The sequence below is a fragment of the Mustela erminea genome, chromosome 2, assembly GCF_009829155.1.
Source record: "Mustela erminea isolate mMusErm1 chromosome 2, mMusErm1.Pri, whole genome shotgun sequence".
Lineage (NCBI taxonomy): Eukaryota > Metazoa > Chordata > Mammalia > Carnivora > Mustelidae > Mustela > Mustela erminea.
Window position 1 is genome coordinate 74,521,555 of NC_045615.1, and position 23,180 is coordinate 74,544,734.

At 37.3% G+C, this 23,180-nt stretch overlaps 1 protein-coding gene across 5 annotated transcripts in view; it reads left to right on the top strand.

The window, feature by feature from the left end:
* The window catches only part of NDST3 (N-deacetylase and N-sulfotransferase 3), a 175,973-nt gene that overhangs the window by 977 nt on the left and 151,816 nt on the right, over positions 1 to 23,180 (top strand). For 4 of the 5 annotated variants that reach the window (XM_032333268.1, XM_032333273.1, XM_032333269.1 and 1 more), the window contains exon 2: positions 12,511 to 13,679. In XM_032333268.1, the coding sequence (XP_032189159.1) occupies positions 12,699 to 13,679 (981 nt within the window). In that variant the 5' untranslated portion in view covers positions 12,511 to 12,698. Of the gene's footprint in view, positions 1 to 6,483; positions 6,522 to 12,510; positions 13,680 to 23,180 lie in introns of those variants that run through there. The other variant, XM_032333270.1, reaches the window with a different exon arrangement.

Consider the following 23,180-nt stretch of genomic DNA (forward strand, 5'->3'; position numbering starts at 1 on the left):
AAGTACATCTGTTTATTTACACTATCCATTAATGCTCACCCATAAATGTAAGAAGGGCTTTTAGGTAGAGATGGTAACTTTGTTTTCAATGAATCTAAGAATTTCAGGATTGAACAAGTGCCTCATTTTATTCTTGTAGAAGAAATAGAACATTTTAATTAAATTAAGTGAGACACAAATATCATTCTGGGGTAATTTTAATTTTCTCTTTTTTTTTTTTTTTTTTTTTTTTTTTTTTTTTTTTTAAAGATTTTATTTATTTATTTGACAGAGAGATCACAAGTAGGCAGAGAGGCAGGCAGAGAGAGAGGAAGAAGCAGGCTCCCCGCTAAGCAGAGAGCCCGATGTGGGGCTCGATCCCAGGACCCTGGGATCATGACCTGAGCCGAAGGCAGCGGCTTTAACCCACTGAGCCACCCAGGCGCCCCTAATTTTCTCTTAAATAAAATTGAAGTATTAAGGAGATGATCCCTTATAATTGTTTAAGATCTCCACCAACAAGTTGTAATTATTCTGCATCAGATTTGTTAAACAGAACACATGTGTATTGCTTGATGGACTAGAAACTTGTAAGCAACATTAGAGATTTAAACTAAAACTACCTGTCTGTCTATACAGTAATGATCCTCAACAAGTCTTTCTATTTGATGCAATTCATTTTATAAACATTATTTTAAATTACACAGTTAATAAAATTACATGCAACTGGAAAGAAATAATCAGCCTATGTATTGAATATAGAAGTCTTAAATTAAAAGAAAATACATGTATCTTCCATTTAATATAACCACATTTTTTCCTCAAAAGAACGAAGTGACCATTGTTTAAAAGCTTTACCTAGATCATCTTCCAACTAGCTCTTCTATTATCTGGAAACTATTGAAGCTTCAAACTCATTTAAAGTTGAAATTTAATTCCTATTCTTTATAAACACATTGAAGTACAGCAACATATGTAATCTGGGAAGAGTTTTAAGAAAATCACTCCTAAGTATTTGTAAACACTACGTCTTCACATTAGATTAAAATAGAAATCAAGTATTCAGATACATGTGAAACTCATCTTTAACCCACTTTTTCTTTGTCCTTAGAAAATACCATATTATCAACTATTGAACAATGCTATTCACCACAGAGCAGAATGATATGGAGGACAAACTCTCAAACATCTGATAGTCGGCTGGAGGGCATTTTTCCCTTTTCCTTCAGCTGTACTTCCTATTAATATTGAATTTGAGAAGGAGATTTCAAAAATAAATTTGAAAGAAACTCTTTTGAAAAATAGTACTGAACATATCAAGAGGTTTGCCCTAACAGAAGCTCTTTTTTTCTTTCTCAGTTAACACAGTATCTACCAGCTCTCATATTTTTATTGTTTTTCTTTATAGTTCCTAATGGTAAAATGGAAGGCTTCTCTCTTTGTATAAGTAAATATTACTATTAAACTGGTCACATGAGTTAATTTCTTCATAGTTTTTAGAATAAAAGATTCTTAGGTTACTAAAGTGTTTCAAATAAAACAAAACTTTTATCTCTTTCTAGAAAGATTTGTTATAGTTGAATTATGGTATACCTTCTCTTTCAGTACATTTTCTTGATGAAACTATTATTTCTGAAGATTACAGCAAGTTATTAGAGTAATTTGTGATGTAACTGAAAGGCTTATTGAAAAAAATATAGAGTACAAGAGATAATTAGGCAGTAAGTTTCATTTTTCTGGACCATATAGAATATATATTCACACATATTCAGTTCAATGCTGAAAGAGTTGTTATGAGCTAAAATTTAAATAATCATGGTCAACTTGCTGTTTCAGAATTTTAAAACCATAAAGAAATTACAATTTTTTCTTTCAATTCAGGGAATCCTGCATGACTTCCTTGAAACCTGACTGAGTCTCAGTTGTTCTTTAGTGATTAGTGCCAACTTGTAAACTTACGTATGTATTTTTGAGGTATGAAATATCTCCAAAGAAAACTGTATTTACTTTGTGATTTATATGCACTATAAAAACAGAGAAATAGAATTGGTGATAAAAACACTCTTCTCAACTAAATGAATGTCTTGGATTTATAATTGCTTAACAGTTTAGACAATAGGGAAAAACAGTGGAATTTTGCTTTTCCTGAGGTGCGGCTATTGAAGATAAGCATCACACTGCCATGCATGAACTCTAAACACCTGTCCAGTTTAGAGGATGCTGCCAGGCCACAAAAGCAACAGCCTACATTATAATGATAATTAGTATGAACAGCGCTCAAAATTGTTTTATAACTGAATTTTTTCTTAGAGTACCCAATAATTGGTTGTAGAAAACCAATTGGGTTTTTTGTCTGTTTGCTTGTTTTTAATAAAAACTATATTTTTAGGTTCTGGGATGTCACAGTGACCTTTACATTACTCTAAACATTCTTCATCAATTTTCTGTAAGTTGTGTAACTAGAAAAATATTTTCAGCCTTTTCTTTTTTCTTTTTCTTTTTTTTTTAAATTCAGGCTTTTCTACAGTTAATGTGTATAACAAATTTTTTTCACAAAAACTCCTAAAAGTTACTGAGGGATATAACTCTTGATTACTGTTGCCAAGCATGAGCTTAAAAACTTAAGCATTAAAGTCTCATACTAAACATTATAGCATTTCAGTGACGGGTATCCATTTTACATACACTTCATTTTTAATTCTTTTCTTTGTTTATAATGTTTGAGGATAACATAAAGCAAGATATGGATTCTAGGCCTTGTTCTGCCCTGAGAGACATACTCTCGGACAACTCCCTTTCTGGCTCTGGGCATCGATCCCTTACCTGGACAGTGACAGTCTCAGAGATCCTTTCCTATCTTCTTTGTTGCTCAACACTATAGAAATCGTTCTGAAAGACAGGACAAATGGACATGAAAAAAAAAAAAAAGAATAATGCAAAACTTGTTGATTAGTACTGTTGTCTAAATATTTAGTAATAGACATGAAAGTTTTCAAAATAACAGTTAACCCTCATAAAGTGGTTACTTTGTCCAGGCACTGTTCTAAGCACACATATATTAATTTTTAGTTCATGTAATCTTCAAAAAGATTATCTGAGTTAGATGCTCTAATTATTTTCATTTCACAAATGAGGAAATTGAGACCTTGAGGGGTTACTTACCTTTCTAAGATCATATACTTGCAAATCGTAAAGATGGGGTTCAATTGGAGTCTGGTTCTAACACACATGCCCTGAACCACCATATTACATTGTCTCTCTATAGGTTTTCAAGTATCTGTGCTTGATATGCCTCCTCATAGAATGGCAGTTGCCCTCCAGGCAATTCATGTACCACTTCAATCATTTCCACCACTTCTACCCTTATGTACTGCTACATATGAAATGATCATTTATTCATTCAAGAGATATTTACTCAGCACCTATTATTGTGTCAGGCTTAAACCAGTGCCCAAGACCATTACATGTGGTACCTTCTCCAAGCAAGTGTATACAGTCCAGTTTAGGTGATTTCTTTCCTCTCCCATGATAGCCCAGTTGGGTTGAATGTCACTTGCTCAAAAAGATGCCTAAGGTAACAGAGGAAGAATATGTCTGACGACTTTGTTGATGCATCCATAGGAGAGTAATAGAGCAAGACCTCAGACTCCCTAAGACTCCCTATCATTTTTCTTCATTGCTCTTCTCTGCTCTTTTGACATTATCCTCACTGCAGATTGACTGCCTCTGCTTCTCTGGTTCATATAATCTTCCCTAAAACATAGCCAAAACTGATCTGTAACATTACATCGTATGATCTAGGCAAACAAGGAGAGATTAGGTTAATACTTCTGTTCCCATGACTCTGAAGAAGAAATAAAAACAACAAAGGTTATATTAGATCCTGAAAGCTGCATTAGCAGTCGTCACAATGCCCTGCTATTCAGCAGACATGGATGCATACGTTGTAGCTCAGTTTAAGGGGATTTGGGAGACATTTTCTCCTCTAAGTCAGAACAGACACTTTCTCTTTTAAAGCAGAACAAAGAGCAAGCAGTAGTGGGGTAGTTTTCTTGTCTTGCCTCACGGGCTGGCATAAGACTGAGAGAGGTGAAAAATATTTTTTTTTCTTCGATAATTTCTAAATTCAAAGAAGGAGGGAAAATTGCAATAGAAAGGCATTTTTCCTTGTAATGTATCAAACAAAGCCTGTGCCTCCAAGTGCAGCTATTTGCCCATCCATCCCAAAGGAAAACCACAGTTCTAGGGATGGAGTAGTGTTTTTGGTCATACTCCATGCAAATCAGCATCTGACTTCCCCACCACATCAGGGTTCAATTAACATGACACAGTTTCACACATTCCTTCCCAGAGAAGAATGTGTTCTTAGTCAATTTTTAATACTACTAAATTACTTTTAGCAAATTCATGTAATGTATTTGAAGCCTCCCAAAGCATTTTCAACACTATAAAATACAGTTAATTTTGTGAAAGGGGAATGTTGTCAAGATCTTTTAAATATCTTTCATTTATGTTAGAACCTGAAGTTCTTTAGTTATTAATACTCATTTTCCAGATGGCAATCTTTTTTTCAACATTTCTTGTACTGCCAACTTCAACGTGATTCTATTGCATTTAGAAATTGATTTTTACTTTGGGATGATGGTGGGTGTTAGTGGAAGAGAAAAGATAGGTTACAGTGACAAGTAGGTGCTGCCCCTTGCAGATATCAAAATACTTTGCAAAATGTATGTTTGTATATATTCAATTCTCTATATATACAGAATGGCTATGATTTGAAAATATAATTTCTCCCTCTGCCTTTTGTTAATGGTATATAATTAAATAACCGCTAATGCTTCCTTGGTAAAAAAACAGATGTTTTCCTTTTTAAAAAACAGATGCATTACAAAGCAACTCTAGCCATGCCAATTTCTGAAAAATATCAGAATGGGAAAAGTAGGTGTTTGAGTAAGATTCAGTGACAAGTAACTTCTGCATGTGTCTGACTTACGACTGCGGTCAAGGTGGTCACTGCCATTCACAGTGTTCATATTATCACCCTGACTATTTGAGGCCAATGTGACTGGTGGAGGTATGCATTTACAGAAGACAGTTTGACTTAATGACTGCCCTCATTTGTGAAGATAGCTGCTATTTGTAAAAGTTAGTACAGGCTCTCTTTCCATTCATTTAACAAGTATTCATCAAGATGTCCTTACGTCAAGCACTGTATTGGTATCTAGAATATACAGGTGAACGGGTACTGACAGATGCTTGCAATCTCTGGAGAAATATTACACAAAAAGCCGCATGACTAATTATCCCTATGGAATGTGCTGTGGAGGTAAAGTAGATGGCGATGTGAGAGTGTAAAGAGGGACACCCAACAGATTTGGGAATCAAGGAGGCTTTTGTGAGGCAGGAACATTTATGCTAGGAACTGTAGGATTCAGAGGATGAAGCCAGATGAAGACTTGGGAGAAAACTTCCAGATGAAGTTTGGAAGTCCTTCCAAAGAGGACAGCATGTGAGAAGACCCTCAGTCAGAAAAAGAGGTGGTTAATTTTTGGGAATGGAAAGAAAATTCATTTACCTGGAATTTAGAGAGGAGCACACCACTGCATCAGTCCTGAGGTGTAAGAGTAGGAAATGTTCCTCATAGTGTCTTCTAGAGCATATATAGGAATTTTAATCAATAAGTGAAATAGGCAGCCACTGGGACACATTTTCTGCTGGGAAGAAACAATTCGATTTGCACGTTGATGCTAGACTGAGAAAAGTATAAAGGGAGCCCAGAGTGTTCATGAGGAGGCTAGTGGTGCAGTAGTTCAAGTGAGAGGGACGTTGCCTAGGAAAGGGCTGTATACTGGAGAAGTGAGGTGAGTTTTGGGAAATGGAAATGAGAGGGCTTGGGTTTATTTAGATAAGCGGAGGTAAGAGGAAAAGAAGGTGTCATGGATGAGCCACTACATGGTCCGTGGGAAGCTGAAGATGGTTTTAGAGTGTAAATCATACATTCCATTTTAGACAGGTTGAGTTTTCTTGTAACATGAATCCCATGGAGCTGACCAGTGGCTGGTATATAATAAGAAGAATACAGTTACTGTGAGTTATTGTTATTATATCAAGTTGATAGTTCAATTTGCAATCCTAGAGCTCAGAAGGAGGAGGTTGGACTTACAAATAAACATTTGGCATTTACTGGAGCATAGATGGTAGGGAAAGCCAATGAGTATGTGAGCTTATCTGGAGTAATGGGGAGGAATGAGAAGAAGCCCAAGGATGGACATGATGCTGGGTTATGCCTCTGATTGAGTCTCTTCCTCTGCTCTGACTTTAGCTTCTTGCATCAAAGGGGGACTTCCTGTTCTTCCCACAACTCTGCTTACACTGGAATGCTTGAAGCTGTCCCTTTAAAGCCCTTAGTGAATTTTTATTGTCCATCTTCAGGATATTTCTCATTTCCCGTATTATTGATATCATTGTCATCATCATCACCATCACCATCATCATCACCATCATCACCATCTTCACCATCCTCCTCCTCATCATCATCACAGGTAACATTTAGTATATTCATTCTATGTGCCAGACACTTTCTAAGAGCTTTTTATAGTTGACCTCATACTCGTCATAAAAACCCTACTAATAGGTACCACAACTATCTCCACTTTCATATGCAGAAACTGCAGCATCTAAAGATAATAGCTACCCACTGCCCATTTCCTACATAGTCCTAACCTGAAAAGTGTTGCAGTTGTTTTCTTGGGCATATGGTATCTTCATTGCAGCCTGTGGAGCTCCAAATTGTGTTCAGCCACTATGAGGTGTTACTTAGCTATCGGCAATTACTTAGCTTTTGAAAGGCCCAGCACCAGGTCAGCATGTAGTAGGTGTCCACTAACTTAGCTGTGTTGCTGTTGTTATTACTGTACCTTCCCCTACGATGTTATTTCCTTCGGCATGCCTGATAGGAAATCCTGGTGACATGGGGATGTTTATAACCAGTCCAACCTTGAAATTTTCCTGTATCTACTCCAGCTCTCCCAAAATGCCTGCCTAAATGATTTATTGATTTTCTAATTTAACTTACACTTCCTTGGTTATTCAGCATATTACTCATCATAGGTCTCCTAATGCAAGCACACCTGTCAGCTCTCTGCTTGTAGTAAAGACGATCGTGTCCATGGAAACTCACTGACATGCAGGCTGGTGTGCCTGTTCTTTAGTCATTCAGAGAATTCTTCAGATCATATAAAAATTCATGATTTTCAGTGTATTTTTGTGAGAGCACTTCGAGAATGCAACCACTGGGTGCCTGGGTGGCTCAGTTGGTTGGGTGTCTGCCTCCAGCTCAGGTCATGATCCTGGATTTCTGGGATGGAGTCCTGCATCAGGCTCCCTGCTCGGTAGGAAGCCTGCTTCTCCTTCTCCCTCTGCCTGTCATTCCCCCTCCTTGTGCATGCTCTCTCTCTCTCTCACTCAAAATAAATAAAATCTTTTTTAAAAAATACAATAATTACTATACTGAAGTGTTTGCCTGTTGCTCTCATTGGCCTTTAAAAATGTCATTATCCTGTTTCTTGTTTGAAAGATTACTGGGAATGACACAAACCCTATACCCTTGGAAATTACAGTCTAACAAGAAAGAGAGACATTAAACAAATAATGTTGCTAATAATATTTAGTAAGAGTTGTGATAAAAGCCTGAAACAAACTGTAATTATAATCAGATTACATCATCTGGGGACCTGGTCTAAAGGGGGAGGAGTAAACTTGGTCAGAAAAGTATTTCCTGAGGAACTGAGTTTGTGCAGCATATCCAGATTCACCTATGACCCATTAATTTCAAATGTTTCCTTATCCCCTCTGTCAACATCCACCTATTTTACAGAACATTGTGATCTTGCTATCTCCCTGAGCATCATATAGTCACCTGTCTACACCTTAGGTGAACATGATTAGCTCAAGCCAATTTCCACTCTAAGTTTGTATATTTCTAATACTGGCACTTTTATTCTTCTAGTCCCCAAGCATAATTTATCAGTAATCATTTCCTTTCTGTCTTTCTCCTGTCTCGCTTCATTTTCATTCTCCCTGATAACCACCTTAGTCTGAACCCCCACCATCCCCCACCTAGATGGCGCAGCAGCTCCTTCAGTGGGACTGACCTGACTGTACCTGCTTCTTCACTCTGTACAATGTAGCATATACTCTTTCTGTTCATGTGATTGCTGTTTGCCCATTCTGGATGCCGCTGCTACACTCATCACCTGTAAATGTGATTATTTTTATTGTCTCTCTTCTGTTCAGATTCATCTAGTGCTGTATGTTTCCAACTCCACACTTTTGTGCTTCACAGTCACTTCCAAGGACATATATTAATCTGCAGGACTCCTTGAATGAAATATTAGTTCCATTTTCAACTTAACACATAGTATCAGTTTAGTCTCACTCTCAGATAAACATATGGTAACCATTTCATTTCTTCAACCTTGCCAGGTATTTTAAGTAAGCTCTCCCCCGATCCTATGTGGGGCTTGAACTCATAACCCCAAGATCAAGTAACATGCTCTCCGCCTACTGAGCCAGCCAGGGACCCCCCCCATCCTTGCCAGGTGCTTTTGCCTAACATGTTTATCCCACCCTCATATCCAAATCTTGCCCATCATGCTATGTCCTCCAGCATCATGTCTGCAGAAACTGCTTTCCTAAATGTCATTAATCTTTAATTAATCAATAATATTTGTTTTGAAACTTTTAACAAATCTAGTCTGTACAGCCTTAACCACTACCTCTTATGTACAACATAGTGTTGACTGTTGTTTCACAAGTCATTTCCCACAACAGAGACCATGCTTCCACAGACCAGAATCACTCTTAATATTATCTCTGTGGTGTCCCCTGCACCTAAACCCAAACTAGGTGTTCAACAAATACCTGATGACCAATGGCAGGGTGATTAATTGATAGGTATCTTTGGGCGGGTGAAGATACAATATCTACCATAGTGCCTTCCTTTATCCTATGTCAGGATAGTATGATTATATTTTCTTAGAATTAAATAAAACAGAGACTTAAATCCAGCTAATGTATAGATAATTCTATGTATAGATAATTATACATGTATAGATAATTATAATCATATTAATAGTGATATGTAACCTTAAAAATCAGTTATGAAATCAGAATAAAGTAGAATTGCCAAATTAGCCTGGAAGGTTAATAGGCCATTGTATTTGACCAATTCCACGAACAGTCCCTGCGTGCTTATTCTGTCACTGGCTCTAGGGGCTCAAGGATAGAGGCCTTATCTCTACCCTCTTACAATGTTTCACAGTTGGATAAGAGAAACTGACAGACTAACAATAAACAAAATTTTAATTACAATAGTTTCAAGAATTACAAAGAAGATAACATTTCTATAACAGTACATGTCACTGCTGGTCTGACCACAGGTTTGGAAGGTCAGCTCCATCTGAGAAGGTTTCACAGGGGAACTGTGTAGAGGAGCTTCATTTTCCACATGTTCCTGTCTTCTTAGTGATTCCCCCCACCCCCCCACCCCCTCAGTGAAGGAGAAGTTGCTAGAGCACCATCCCACGCAGGAGGGACAGCAACAGTTCACTGCATTCTGGGATTTTCAAAGCCAACAGACATAGAGAGAATGGGAAATAGTTGGGGTGGATGAGGTTGCAGTAGGAACAGTAACTTTTGAGAGTCTATACCAGGGACCAAATTTGGTCACAGTGAAGTGTGCTATCAAAAAAGGCTTACAGAAGACTTGGAGAGGGGAGCGCCTAGGTGGCTCAGTGGGTTAAAGTCTCTGCCTTCGGCTCAGGTCATGATCTCAGGGTCCTGGGATCGAGCCCCACATCGGGCTCTCTGCTCAGCAGGCAGCCTGCTTTCCCACCTGCCTCTCTGCCTACTCGTCATCTCTCTCTCTGTCAAATAAATAAATAAATAATTAAAAAAAAAAAAAAAAGGAAGAAGAAGAAGACTTGGAGAATCTTAATGTGTCCATTTCACTATCTTAAACCAAATCCTACCCTCAGAGACATACACAGGAATTCCCTTAGCTTCAAGAGGAAACTTGAAGAGTTTAATATAAAAGAGAGGTCTTTCAGTATTTTATACCAGGTAATGGAGAAGGTAGCTTTACTAGGTCCCTAATATCTATCCTATATAGTGAGAACAAGTCCTCCTCACCACTTTGCCTCATCACAGATAAGATTAGTATGAGTTACATGCCATTCACTTCTGACAACAAGAATAAACTATGAAACGCTGCTATCTGAAATGCAAAATGTAATAATACATTTTGTATCCAGTCAAAAACACCTCAGAGCTAAAACTGAAACAGGCATAGAAAGATATGAGATTTTATATCCCACTTTTATACTCCAGAATATTATGTTATTCATAAACATGCACATAACTTTTAAATTGTAATTACTTTCCAAAACGAAATAACTACAATTTCAGTGGAAACTCTGTGTTGTCCTGTTAATTTTGATTTGCTTGCCTCTTCCCACATTCTTCCTGACTTATGACCAAGATCATTAACAGTTTATGACTTGATTGTGAGAAACGAGCCTGTACCAGTTTGCCAGCCTTTACTTTCTAACAGCTCTAGAATACCCTCCATGTTATTGGTTAGTTCATTTTCCTGAAAAATCTCATCCTTACCATGTTATTCCCCAAAGTGGGAAAGTAGAATGGCTCCCGATGAGTTTTCTCAACCATGAACTTGTATGCTATCAAGTCTCCCCATAATCTAAGGTACCCATACTCTGTAAAATTTATTTTTGGGGGGGAGGGACTTCATACCTTTGTCTTCCATTCTTTGTCAGAGTGTTCCTTGCCCAGTATTGTGCTCACTCCTGTGTCTATAAATCCCCTCCATCTCACATGCCTACTTACATTACCCTCACCTTCAAGGCTCTACCCAAATCATACATCATTTCAGCCTTCCCCACTTGCCATAGTCACTTCTCTCATCCCATCAGAGGCATTTGTCTCTAATCAACAATCATTTATTATTGTCATGCTAGTCACTGTCTCTTTAATTTTGGAAACTTAAGGAAATTCACTCTCTTGATCATTTATATTTTAAATAGAAAGATAGTTATTCCATAAATATTTGAATGAATGATATAGATGCCCTAAATATTTGAATGAATAATTTAAAGGATAAATAACCTATCTATAAGTATCCTGTTCTGTAAATATCCTGCAGTTATACACCAGAATGTAATTTTTTTAAGATTTTATTTATTTTTTTTGACAGAGACACAGCGAGCGAGGGAACATGAGCAGGGGGAGTGGGAGAGGGAGAAGCAGACTTCCTGCCAAACAGGGAGCCCAATGTAGGGCTCGATCCTAGGACCCCGGGATCATGACCTGAGCCGAAGGCAGGTATTTAATGACTGAGCCATCCAGGCACCCCTAAGCCAGAATGTATTATTCATAAAGATAAACATATATTATTCCAAATATTGTTCATTGCTTATTTCATAGGTGAATATCACAGAATTCTAGAGCCAGAATGTTCTTGGTGATCATTTACTCTAACCTTACCATTTTACTTAAAAGGTACTGGGGCCAAAGTGACACAATTAATGAGAGGTAGAGGTTCAGTGAACCCTTTCAGCCTGCCTTCTGGACAATAAGAAGACCTTCCTTAATTCTTTTATGGTGCATATTTCCTCAAAAAGTGGCAACACCGTGGGATTATGGACATTGGGGAGGGTATGTGCTTTGGTGAGTGCTGTGAAGTGTGTAAACCTGGTGATTCACAGACCTGTACCCCTGGGGATAAAAATATATGTTTATAAAAAATAAAAAATTAAAAAAAAAGTGGCAGCACCATAAGACTCTAATAAATTTCTGCTCTAAGAAGCACTTGGGTTTCTTTCTTATTGTTTTTCAAAAGTTACTAAATTTTTCTAAGATTAGTAAGTCTTGAAAGGGATTTAAAATTATAGCATAACAAGGTGTTTCATGGAGTTTTCGTTATTTTCATTGTTCTTAAAAAACATTTTTATACTACTTTTTTTATACTACTTTTTATACTACTTTTTTCATGTAATTACTGTGCTCTTTTCCAAACAGCAGAAACTAGTGTCTTAACTACAGCACCAAATGAAACACGACACTTTTATGAATGTTCAGTACATGTGCATCGTGTATGCATTACATGATAGGGCTGTGCACGGCTCAGGGGACCTCTCTGTGATCTTAGGTATGTTTTATCTACAAAATTTGATGCAAAGCTCAGTCAATAAAAGGAAATTTCTGGTTAGTCCAGTGTATTTTCTATATGAAGGATAGAGAGCCTCTGTTATATGGAGCCCTCTTCCCATTTCTTTCCCTCCCATGTCCTCACCCAGACCAGGCAGGAGGAAAAAGAGGCTTTCGTACAGACTGTACACCCATTCATCTGCCAAACAGGTCGCCACTTGTGCCAATAGGCAGGAGGAAACTGGTTCATTTTAATGCCACAGAATGAATGTTTGATATTCTGTTCTATTTTATTCTACTTTCCAGGCTATATTTTCTGTGAGTCCTGATCAAGTGACACAAATGCGCTGCGATGGTGACATAAACTATCGACTGAGACTGGAAAAGTAGCCGAATACTATATTTTCTTTCCTTCTTTTTTTTCTTCTTCTTCTTTTTTTTTTTTTTTTTTATGGTGCTTCTATTGGGAACAGTCTGAGGGAAGTATATGCAACATGAGTTTTATCATGAAGCTTCACAGACACTTTCAAAGGACGGTTATTCTGCTCGCCACATTTTGTATGGTGAGCATTATTATATCTGCATACTACCTGTACAGTGGCTACAAACAGGAAAATGAACCCTCTGAGATGATGTCCGAAGTGGACTGTGGGGATTTCCAGCACCTACCATACAGGCTTATGGAAGTCAAGACAATGAAGCTTTCTGATGCCTCGAGGACAGACCCCACAGTCCTGGTGTTTGTGGAGAGTCAATACTCATCACTTGGTCAAGACATAATTATGATTCTAGAGTCCAGTAGATTTCAGTATCACATTGAAATTGCTCCTGGAAAGGGGGATCTCCCAGCACTTACAGAAAAAACTAAAGGCAAATATGTTCTCATTATTTATGAGAATATATTAAAGTATATAAATATGGACTCTTGGAACCGAAGCCTTTTAGATAAATACTGTGTGGAATATGGTGTGGGTATCATTGGATTCCACAAAACTAGCGAGAAGAGTCTACAGAGCTTTCAGTTGAAAGGTTTCCCTTTCTCCATATATGGAAACATTGCAGTAAAAGATTGTTGTATTAACCCTCATTCTCCATTGCTTCATGTGACCAAATCTTCCAAGCTGGAGAAAGGTTCTTTACCTGGAACAGACTGGACAGTTTTCCAGATTAATCACTCAGCCTACCAACCAGTAATATTTGCCAAAGTAAAGACCCCAGAGAACCTTTCTCCTCCCATCTCTAAAGGTGCTTTTTACGCCACTGTCATACATGACTTGGGGCTTCATGATGGAATTCAGAGAGTTTTTTTTGGCAACAACTTGAACTTTTGGTTGCATAAGCTCATCTTCATAGACGCTGTTTCCTTCTTGTCAGGGAAGAGGCTGACACTGTCCTTGGACAGGTACATTCTTGTGGATATTGATGATATTTTTGTGGGAAAGGAGGGAACAAGAATGAACATCAATGATGTTAAGGTAAGTCCCTTTTTAACTCAGTTTCAAAGTTTAGATCGTCTTTCAGTAGGTTTACCAATGGTCCCAGTTTTTCTGGGCTAAGGGATTTCCTAGGACATGAGATATTCATTTTATCAGAAAATCTCAGGCAAACTGGGATGAGATGGCTTCCCATAGCTATATTTGAAATATAGGGCTATATCTCTCTGAATCCAGAAAAATGAAGACTGTGCTAAAGACTTGAGTGTGGCAGGATCCTGAAATGCTTTTCTATGTGTATATACAGCTACAGAGTAGAAATCATCTTGCTTAATTAACTTTCCAGAAACCATCTACCTTAGAAAACTATTACTAATCTAAGACTTCAGTTCATTTAAATATGAAATCAAAGTAAATTTGTTTTAATGAAAATAAATACTCCCACAAATTTTCAAGAATTAAAGATCTCATAAGTAGCAAGTTCAGATATTTTTGGAAGTCAAATGTGCAGCTCATTTTCTCTTATATTTTTTTGAAACTCTTAAAATCAGCACTGCTAAATATGGAAAGTTATGAATATACAAGCATACTTATTCACACACAAACATAAGGATTTAAATTAAGTTTCCAAAATTCATTGAACACTTCTGATACGTATATGAAGCTCATCATGCTGTATTAAATGGTATTAGATTTCTCGCTGTATAAAACTGTTGCCCTTAAGTAAAAAACAATTATTTGCAGATAGTTGATTGTTGTGAATGAATTGTATTACATAAACAACTGATTGTTTAATATTAATGAAATTAGAAATTAAAATTATCTACATTTATCTTACTTTTCCATTCAGAATACTATAGGATTCTATCTTTCTTATATTACAGATTGATTTCTCATAAAAGTGAAAGGAGAGATTTTGATACACATTTTTTATTCTGTACAGCTTTAACCTTTTGGTAAAATACAAAGGACTAAATCAGATGGAAAAAATCTTGAAAATTGCATTCTTTTCTATAAAGACTATTCATCTGGCAAATAATAGTAATGTTAATCACACTAGTCAATGAGCTAAGAATACCAGAAGGACCATTAAATGTTACCATAAGAGAGTGTAAAAACTGGAAGAAAAAAAATTTTTTTGACAGTATTTTAGACTCTTCTTTTTAACTCAATAAAAATTAATTAACATGAAGTTGTGCTTAAGTTTTCATTAAGTCTTATGAAATATACTTGAAAATTGTAGCTAAATTAAAATCAAGTTGGTAGCTTAAACATTATGTACTTGAAAATTACAAAAAGTATATATTTCTCTTCCAATTTTTTCATTTCAAAATATTATGATAAAACATGTTTTTAAGGTTTGATTTCTGAACTATAATTCCTTAAAACTGAGAAAATATGTTGTGATGCCATTTAAAAATGTGCTAGATAAGCCTAAGTTTTATATGTAAACCCTACTATATCCTCTAAAATTATACAAAATATAAAATGTCTTCAGTGCTCTTAAGATTAAACCGTTTTTAAGGGGTATTAAAAAAAAAAGATGTTACAGTGGCTCAGTGGGTTAAGGCCTCCCTTCAGCTCAGGTCATGATCCCAAGGTTCTGGGATGGAGCCCTGCATCAGGCTCTCTGCTCAGCAGGGAGCCTGCTTCCTTTCCTCTCTGTCTCTGCCTGCCTCTCTGCCTACTTGGGATCTCTGTCTGTCAAATAAGTTAATTAAATATTTTTAAAAAACACATTACAATTGAGTACATTTAATAGGAATTAAACATGTATAAAAAATTTAATGAATTGCTCATTTAGATGGGAATATATTTTCTAACCAATCCGAAGGCTTAAAAGAAAGTATATTTTGAATTATTTGGGCTTTTAAACTACTTCTACATTATATCTGTAATTGTGTCTCAAAACACTAATTTACTGTATGCAGTTACCCTGAGAGTGTAAACATTTTCTTTCCTTCTTCTTTCCCCCTCACCTTCTACTTTCTCCCTTCCTTCCCTCTTTCCTTCCTTCCTTCATTTCTCTCTCTCTTTCTCTCCCTTCCTTCCCCCCTTCCTCTCTCTCTCTCTCTCTCTCTTTTCTTCCTTTTATGTAAGTACTGCCTTGGGAAACACTGCTATGTGCTGTGTACCTGAAACTATTAAGCCCCATTAAGCAGAACAGATTTTGAAGGCAGGGCTAGCGCAGTAAGATGATTTGGGAGGCTATAGCTGGGATACTTCAGACAAAAGGAATTTTCTTGAAACTAGGAAATGATAAAGAATGGAGGGACGCCTGGGTGGCTCAGTAGGTTAAGCAGCTGCCTTCGGCTCAGGTCATGATCCCATCGTCCTGGGATCGAGTCCCACATCGGGCTCCTTGCTCTGCAGGGAGCCTGCTTCTCCCTCTGACTCTGCCTGCCACTCTGTCTGCCTGTGCTCACTCTCGCTCTCTCTCTCTGACAAATAAATAAATAAAATCTTTAAAAAAAAAAAAAAAAGAATGGAGAAGGAAGGACCAGTTTAAGAACTCTTTAGGAGGTAAAATCGAACAACTTATTGGGTCAGTGAAGATGAAGGAGAAAACACTCAAGGATAAAATTAAGATGTTTGGCTACGTAAATAATGGTTGATTATTCCAAAAACAAAGAAAGAGGAGAGAGGGTCGCTTGGGTGGCCCAGTTGGTTAAATGTACAACTCTTGGTGACATCTCAGTTTGAGCCCTATGTCAGGTGCCCGTGCTCAGTGTGGAGTCTGCTTGAGAATCTCTCTCCCTCTCCCTCTGCCCCTCCCACTTGTGCTCTCTCTCAAATAAATAAGTAAATCTGCAAAAACAAAACAAACAAACAAAAAACCAGAGAACAGGAAGATCATAGTGAAGGTAATTAGAGGCCATATTAAAAATGTTAAATTATTGAAGTGCATCTGAGACATACAGGTACAGATATTTTATAGGTAGTTGGCTCTCAAGAAAAGTCTGGATGGCAAGCATAGGTTCTAAAGTTACTATTCAATGGAGGGAATGGCTCAAAGCATGAAAGTATGTGAGTTCAGCCAAGGAAAGGGCTTATAGAAGATAAGGGGGAAAGATGGAGTATAGTATAGAATCTTGAAGAAAATCATCTTTCGGAAGACAATTGGAGAGAGTTGATCTCATTACTAAGAGTCAAAGAGAACCGTGTCAGGGACTAAGAAGCTGTGCCCTTATACAGTAGTGCCCCCTTATCTGTGGTTTTGTTTTCCACAGTTTCAGATACCAGCAGTCAGCCATGGTCAGGAAGCAGATGACCCTCCTGACAAATGGTCACGAGGTCAATAGTAGCCTAACACTCTGTCACAATGCCTCCATCGTTCACCTCACTTCATCTCCTCATTAGACATTTTGTCATCTCATGTCATCACAAGGGTGAGTACAGTACAATATGATGTTGGAAAGAGAGACCACATGCATATAACTTTTATTACAGTATCTCATTATAAGTATTCTATTTTATTAATGTTGTTAACCTTTTCCTGTGCCTAATTTATCAGTTAAATTTTACCATAGGGATGTATGTATATGAAAAAACATATGTAGGATTTGGTATGATCTGCAAGCTCAGGCATCCACTGTTGGCTTTGAAACATTTCCCCTGTGAATAAGGGGGACTACCATATATGCCTTGGGAATAAAGAATGTCAGGGAAGGTATGAACTGCAGTATAAAATCCAGCAGCAGGGGCCACTGAGGTAAGAACTACAAGTCTCCTTTCCTAAAAGATGAAGGTCACTGGAGCGGCTTGCAAATTCCAGGGGCATGGAGCCAGAGGCATGCCTCGAGGCAGAGGCACAGTTGCAATAAGTTCAGGAGTAAATGAGAGAGTTAAGACATGGAGAAGAAGAGTGTAGGATATTCAGTGGAGAAATTTTGATGTGAAGGATAGAAGAGAAATTAGCTGGAGGACGAACAGGAGTTAGGGTGACCAACCACCTTAGTTTCCCTGGACTGCGAGCATTCAGCGCTAAAACTCAAGAGTCCCAGGCAAACTGGAGCAATAAGTCTTCTAACTAACCAGGGTTAATTAACCTAGTTAGGAAACTTACCTTATCTTTTTTCCTTGGAAGGGGGATTAAAGAGCATGTGTGATCCAAGAAAATGTTGTGCATGTGGTAATTAAAAGTACCTAATTAATAGAAATATTTTTTTAAGGATTTTATTTATTTACTTGACAGAGATCACAAGTAGGCAGAGAGGGAGGCACAGAGAGAGAGAGGAAAGCAGTCCCCCTGCTGAGCAGAGAGCCTGATGCGGGGCTCCATCCCAGGACCCTGAGATCATGACCTGAGCTGAAGGCAGAGTCTGAACACACTGAGCCACCCAGGTGCCCCTTAATAGAAATATTTTTAATCAAGTTCTTTTATTTATTACCCCTTATGAAGACTATTGTATTTTCCCTATTTAAAGTATTAGGAAAATTGAAAAGATTGTGAGACAGTTGAAGGCAACATATAATGTTTCTTGCAAAACTAGGATGGTGTGTAGCACATAAATTTTAATTATTATACTAATCACTGCAAACATGTTATTTTTTTTCTTTATGTGGAACAAAAAAAAAAACGTGTTTTCTTACTTAACTAGAAAATTAGAATTAGCAATGCAAATAGCTATTGAATAACACGAGCACTTTTTAAGGAGCGAAAGAAGCTGACATGGCACAAAACATATGACCCTTCATGAGGAAGAAAAAAATATAGACCTAAGGTGTCCGTTTTAGTTGCAGAATTTATAAACTATCAGCCGTAGCCCTTAGAGAACCAAAGAACATATAGTTCAGACAATTAATATGTTTTCCAAAAGTGTCGATGCTCATTTCTGTCCTATTGAAGTCAGAAAAAGGGGTGTGGGTGTGTTTTATTGAACTGTGTGGACAAGACTTATCTCAAATTCACCGTGGACTAGCTTTGTGATTTTCAAGCTCCTAGTTTTCTAGGACCTGTCCTCAGACTTCCTGAGACTAAGTGCACGGAGAGGGTTTTGGAGAGGAAAAGTGGTTTATGAATAGATGTTTCTGCCATTACAGTATTTTAAAGCTATCCATGAAAGCACAGCAGGACCAAATGAGGACTAACAATTCACATTCTCCCTTAGAAGAATGAATTCACTCTAGGCCTAAGATCCATTATAGCTGTAGACTTAGACCACTCCCTCTAACATTTCACCCCTAAGACACTCGGGAAGTGGAAGACGGAAGGGAGTCTTTCAAAGTTTTATGGAACTATGTGTGGTTATACTGTCAACAAATAAAAGAGCTACATATCACTCTCTTCCTCCCTTGTTGCTCCCTCCTCCTCCTCCTAAGATTGGCACACATTGTCTTCTTGCCAAACTTCCTAACATCCATGAGAAGAAAATGAGGAACCAGTGCAGCCATACATTATCAGCACACCAGAGGTGCCCACCGTGTGGCTGGAGGTTAGCAGCTCAGCGACGCCTTCCATCTCCACACCACCCCCAGTCTTTCCCACTAGTTTCTGACCTGTCACTGTTCCTTAATTTGGCTGTTGTAGATTGTCCCCTCAAGATATCTACATTTGAAAAGTGGCCTTAGGAGAGGGCAGTTCTTAAATCTTGATACAATGTCATCAGTGACTTTATCATTATTTTCCTCACTAACTAAAGATCCCAGAGTACCTAGGGAAAAGAAAGAACTGAAAATAGAAGTAGGAAAAGCCATAAAGGTCTAAGAAATAAGTGGTATCAGGCTCAGAAGACAGACTTGGCTGATTTCTCAGTCTCACTAGGGGCCGACCCTTGGAGACTGTAATTGGAGTGTAAAGGTGATCTGCCTGACTTCACTCTCTCATCAGAATATCCACTACCCCAGCTAAAGTAAAGCCAGAGGCTTCATAAAACCATTGAAAAAGAACTTAACGTGCCAAATGTCGGGGGGGGTGGGCGGGAAGGCAACTGCAATCAATTATTCTGTCATAAGTAAAAATAGAAAGGCAACAAAAATTTCTCCAGATAGTTCACTATTAATAGTGCCCCGAATGGATGTCAAAACCTACACAGCACCAATTCTTTTCCCCCTACACACACACACACACACACACACACACACACACTTCCTCTTTTCTCCCTCATAGTTCTCTAATTCCTTTCCATTTTCTGTGCTGTTTCTCATCTTTATTTGCTGATATTCATTTTAATGCAGTTTGCTCTGGAAGCATGTATCTGCTTGAAACAAATAACTTTAAATTTGCTAGGATCACTTTATGACTGGATATACTATTGCTTGTGTACTTGATTAAAAACAAATATTCTCCACTTAGCACAATTTTGTTAACTATGTTGTTCAAATTTTCTATGTTCTTACTGTTTTTATCTTTTTGTGGAGGCACGGGGAAGAACGGGGTGTACTAATTGATGTTTTCTAAAGAGGTGTGTTTAATTCTTTAAATCTGTTAGTGGGCTGTAAATATTTCCTTGCTTTTCCGTCAATTATCACCTTCTATATTTTAAAGCTATGTTATTTAAGGATATATATACATATATACAAATTTATATTTACATATATATTTATATATTAATTGAAAATTTTATCATTACCTTATGCTAACATAGTTAACCAGCTTCTGGTGGGTTACTATTTAAAAATTGCACATTACCTCGTTTTTATATTTGTTCCGTCTTCTCTGCATGTCTTGACATTATAAATTAGTTTAAAAAAACAACTTGTCAATTAATTTTCTTTTTATCTACTTTGCCAATATTTGTCTTTTAGTTAACAAGATCAGTCTACAAACAGTTGATGTGATTATCAGTGTGTATGGATTGACTTTAGCTATCTTATTTTGTGCCTTATATTTGTCCCACTTGTTCAGTTTCTTCTTTTTTGCTCTGTTTTTGCTCTGTTTCTTTTTTGCCTTTGTTGTCAGTTTCCTTCTTTTTTCTACCCATTCCTGGTTTGAAATGTATAGATTTTATTTCTTTTCTTCTAGGAGTTTCTCCAGATATTTAAACATATGTGTTAAACGAGTGCTAATAACCAATGTCTTCATACCTCAGTCAAAAAGTATGCAGTTACTTTATCTCCTAGTCATGCCCACTCTCCTTTGGCTGATGAGCTGTTCTTGTTTTGGATGTTAACTCATTGTTGTTGTTGTTGTTGTTGCTGTTGTTGAATCCCAGATCTTAGACATTATTATTTTTACTACCATCCTAGCTTTATTATCCTGGCTTACTCCTTTTCAGCAGAGAAGCCAGACTGAGGCCACTAACATATAATTTAGATCCTGTCCTTCCTCAGAACACTCCAGTGACTTCCAATCTCGCGCTAAGCCTAAATTCTTGCAGTCTTGTACACCCTGCCTTTAACCACCTGAACTTCTCACTCTGCGGTAGCCTCTCTGCAGTTCCCAGCTTCTGCTTCAGGATTTTGTACTTGTGGTTCTTTCTGCCTAAAACGGTTTTCTCCAAAATTTGGGTGCATAACTCTCTTTCTCACGTCCTTCCGTTCCTTACTCAAATTGTACCTTCTGGGTGAAGATTCCTCTGGCCATTCTCTTTTAGTTTGCAATTACTAAATCTCCCCATCTTTTCCTGCTCGTTTTTCTCCCTAGCACTTGGGATCCTCAGGGCTGTGCTCAAATCAGTTCACACAGGCTCAGCGGGACAGTTGGGTTCATTTCTTCCCTCAGGACTAGCCAGCAGTTTGAAATTCGGCGTGGAGGTAGCATTTACACCGCAGAAACTGGCAAATGCACAGATGCAGGCTTCCTCCCCCCCCTTACAAAGAGCCAGTTGGTAAAGGTTTAACAGCATACTACTGGACATACCATACATATTTACTTATTTATGTTGCTTTGTAACTTTGGTTACTAAAATGTCAGCTCCATAAAGTCAAGATTTTCGCATCTATTCTGTTCACTGACAGATCCCCAGCACCTAGAAGTATGCCTGGCTCAGTATGTATTTGTTGAATGAGTGAATCTCATTTGTCCTGAAGCACATCCTTTAGAAGTTCTTTTAATGAGAGTCTCTTCATGGTCAACTCTCCCAGGTTTTTTTTTTTTTTTTTATGGAATGTAAATGCCTTTATTCAGCCTCATCTTTGAAAGACAGTTTTGTTGATTTTACAACACTTAGTTAACAGTTCCCTCATCTGTAGCCCACCTTAGGAATATTAGGGATCCCTAGAAGTCACCTTCATGCTTGTAGGAGTGGAATATGTCAGAATCCACTGGTCTCTGGGGCGCCTAGGTGGCTTAGTCAGCTAAGCGTCTGCCTTCAGCTCAGATCATGATCTCAGGGTCCTGGTATAGAGCCCCATATCGGGCTTCCTGCTCAACCTCCATGGGGAGTCTGCTGCTTCCTCTTCCTCTACCTGCCGCTCTCCCTGCTTGTACTCTCTGTCAAATAAATAAATAAAATCTTAAAAAAAAAAAAAAGAGAGAGAGAGAGAGAATCCACTGGTCTCTAATTATCTTAGAACTGTCAAAAAGTTAGGCAGTTTGTATGTCTATGTATGTCTATGAAATGTTCCTCTTTCAGTTTGATGTAATACATATTTCTAAATTTGATATAACGTGATTTATAATATACAGGAATATGCATCACTCTCAATATTCTTATCAAACTCAAATAGACATAGTGTGTTAGCAATTATACAAATAGTTGTTTTAAGGAAATAATTTTCTGGAAATAGTTTTTGGCAATAATTTATCATGGGGAAATAAGATAATAGTTTAGGCAAAGGGAAAAAAACTATTTCATATCCATTATCAACTTACACTTAATGCATTTTATTAAATTTATTAAATTGTGAGATAGAATGTATTTCTATTACTATTACTATTAAGGAGTTATTTGTTACACAATGACATTCTAAAACAATAAGTTCTAAATCATTTAAAGGAGACAAACGTGTGTGGAACACTATATGAATCTAGAAACAAAATATTTGGGGACTAGTTACATTGTTAAAGTCCTGATACAGTGAATCTCCTTTCCAAGCATGACAAAGAGCAGAGCCATTATAGATGGTTCTAGAGCTCAACCAGGTCATGGCAACCTTCACACGCTAGACTAGCCAGCAGATTAGAAGACCAAAACTCTTGAGTTAAGACTTGGATTCTAGAGATAGTCAATTCAGTTTTGAAAATTATTAACATCTATTCTGTCAAAGTGCTGTGATAGGGATTTCAAGGGGTACATTGATGAATAATGAGACACATTTTTTTTAACAAAAGAAGTAAAAAAGGAGAAAATTTTGCAGTTTGCTGATTACTGGGTATGTCCTTTTGTGGATTGAGAGTTGAGTTAGTTTTTATTTTTTTAATATTCCATAATTCTAAGAAGTAATTCCAAATATAAAGGGATCTGCATTTGTATTTTTGTGATGATGACTTATAATGTTAAGCCTATAGAACATGTGGTTATTTTATAATGATAAGTTTGGGGGTATTTAACTGCTCCTTAAACAGGTTAATACTTACTGAGTTCATATATTGTTTTAAGTGTTTCACATTTATTGTCACTTCACTCTCACAAAAATCCTATAAAACAATGACTATGAGTA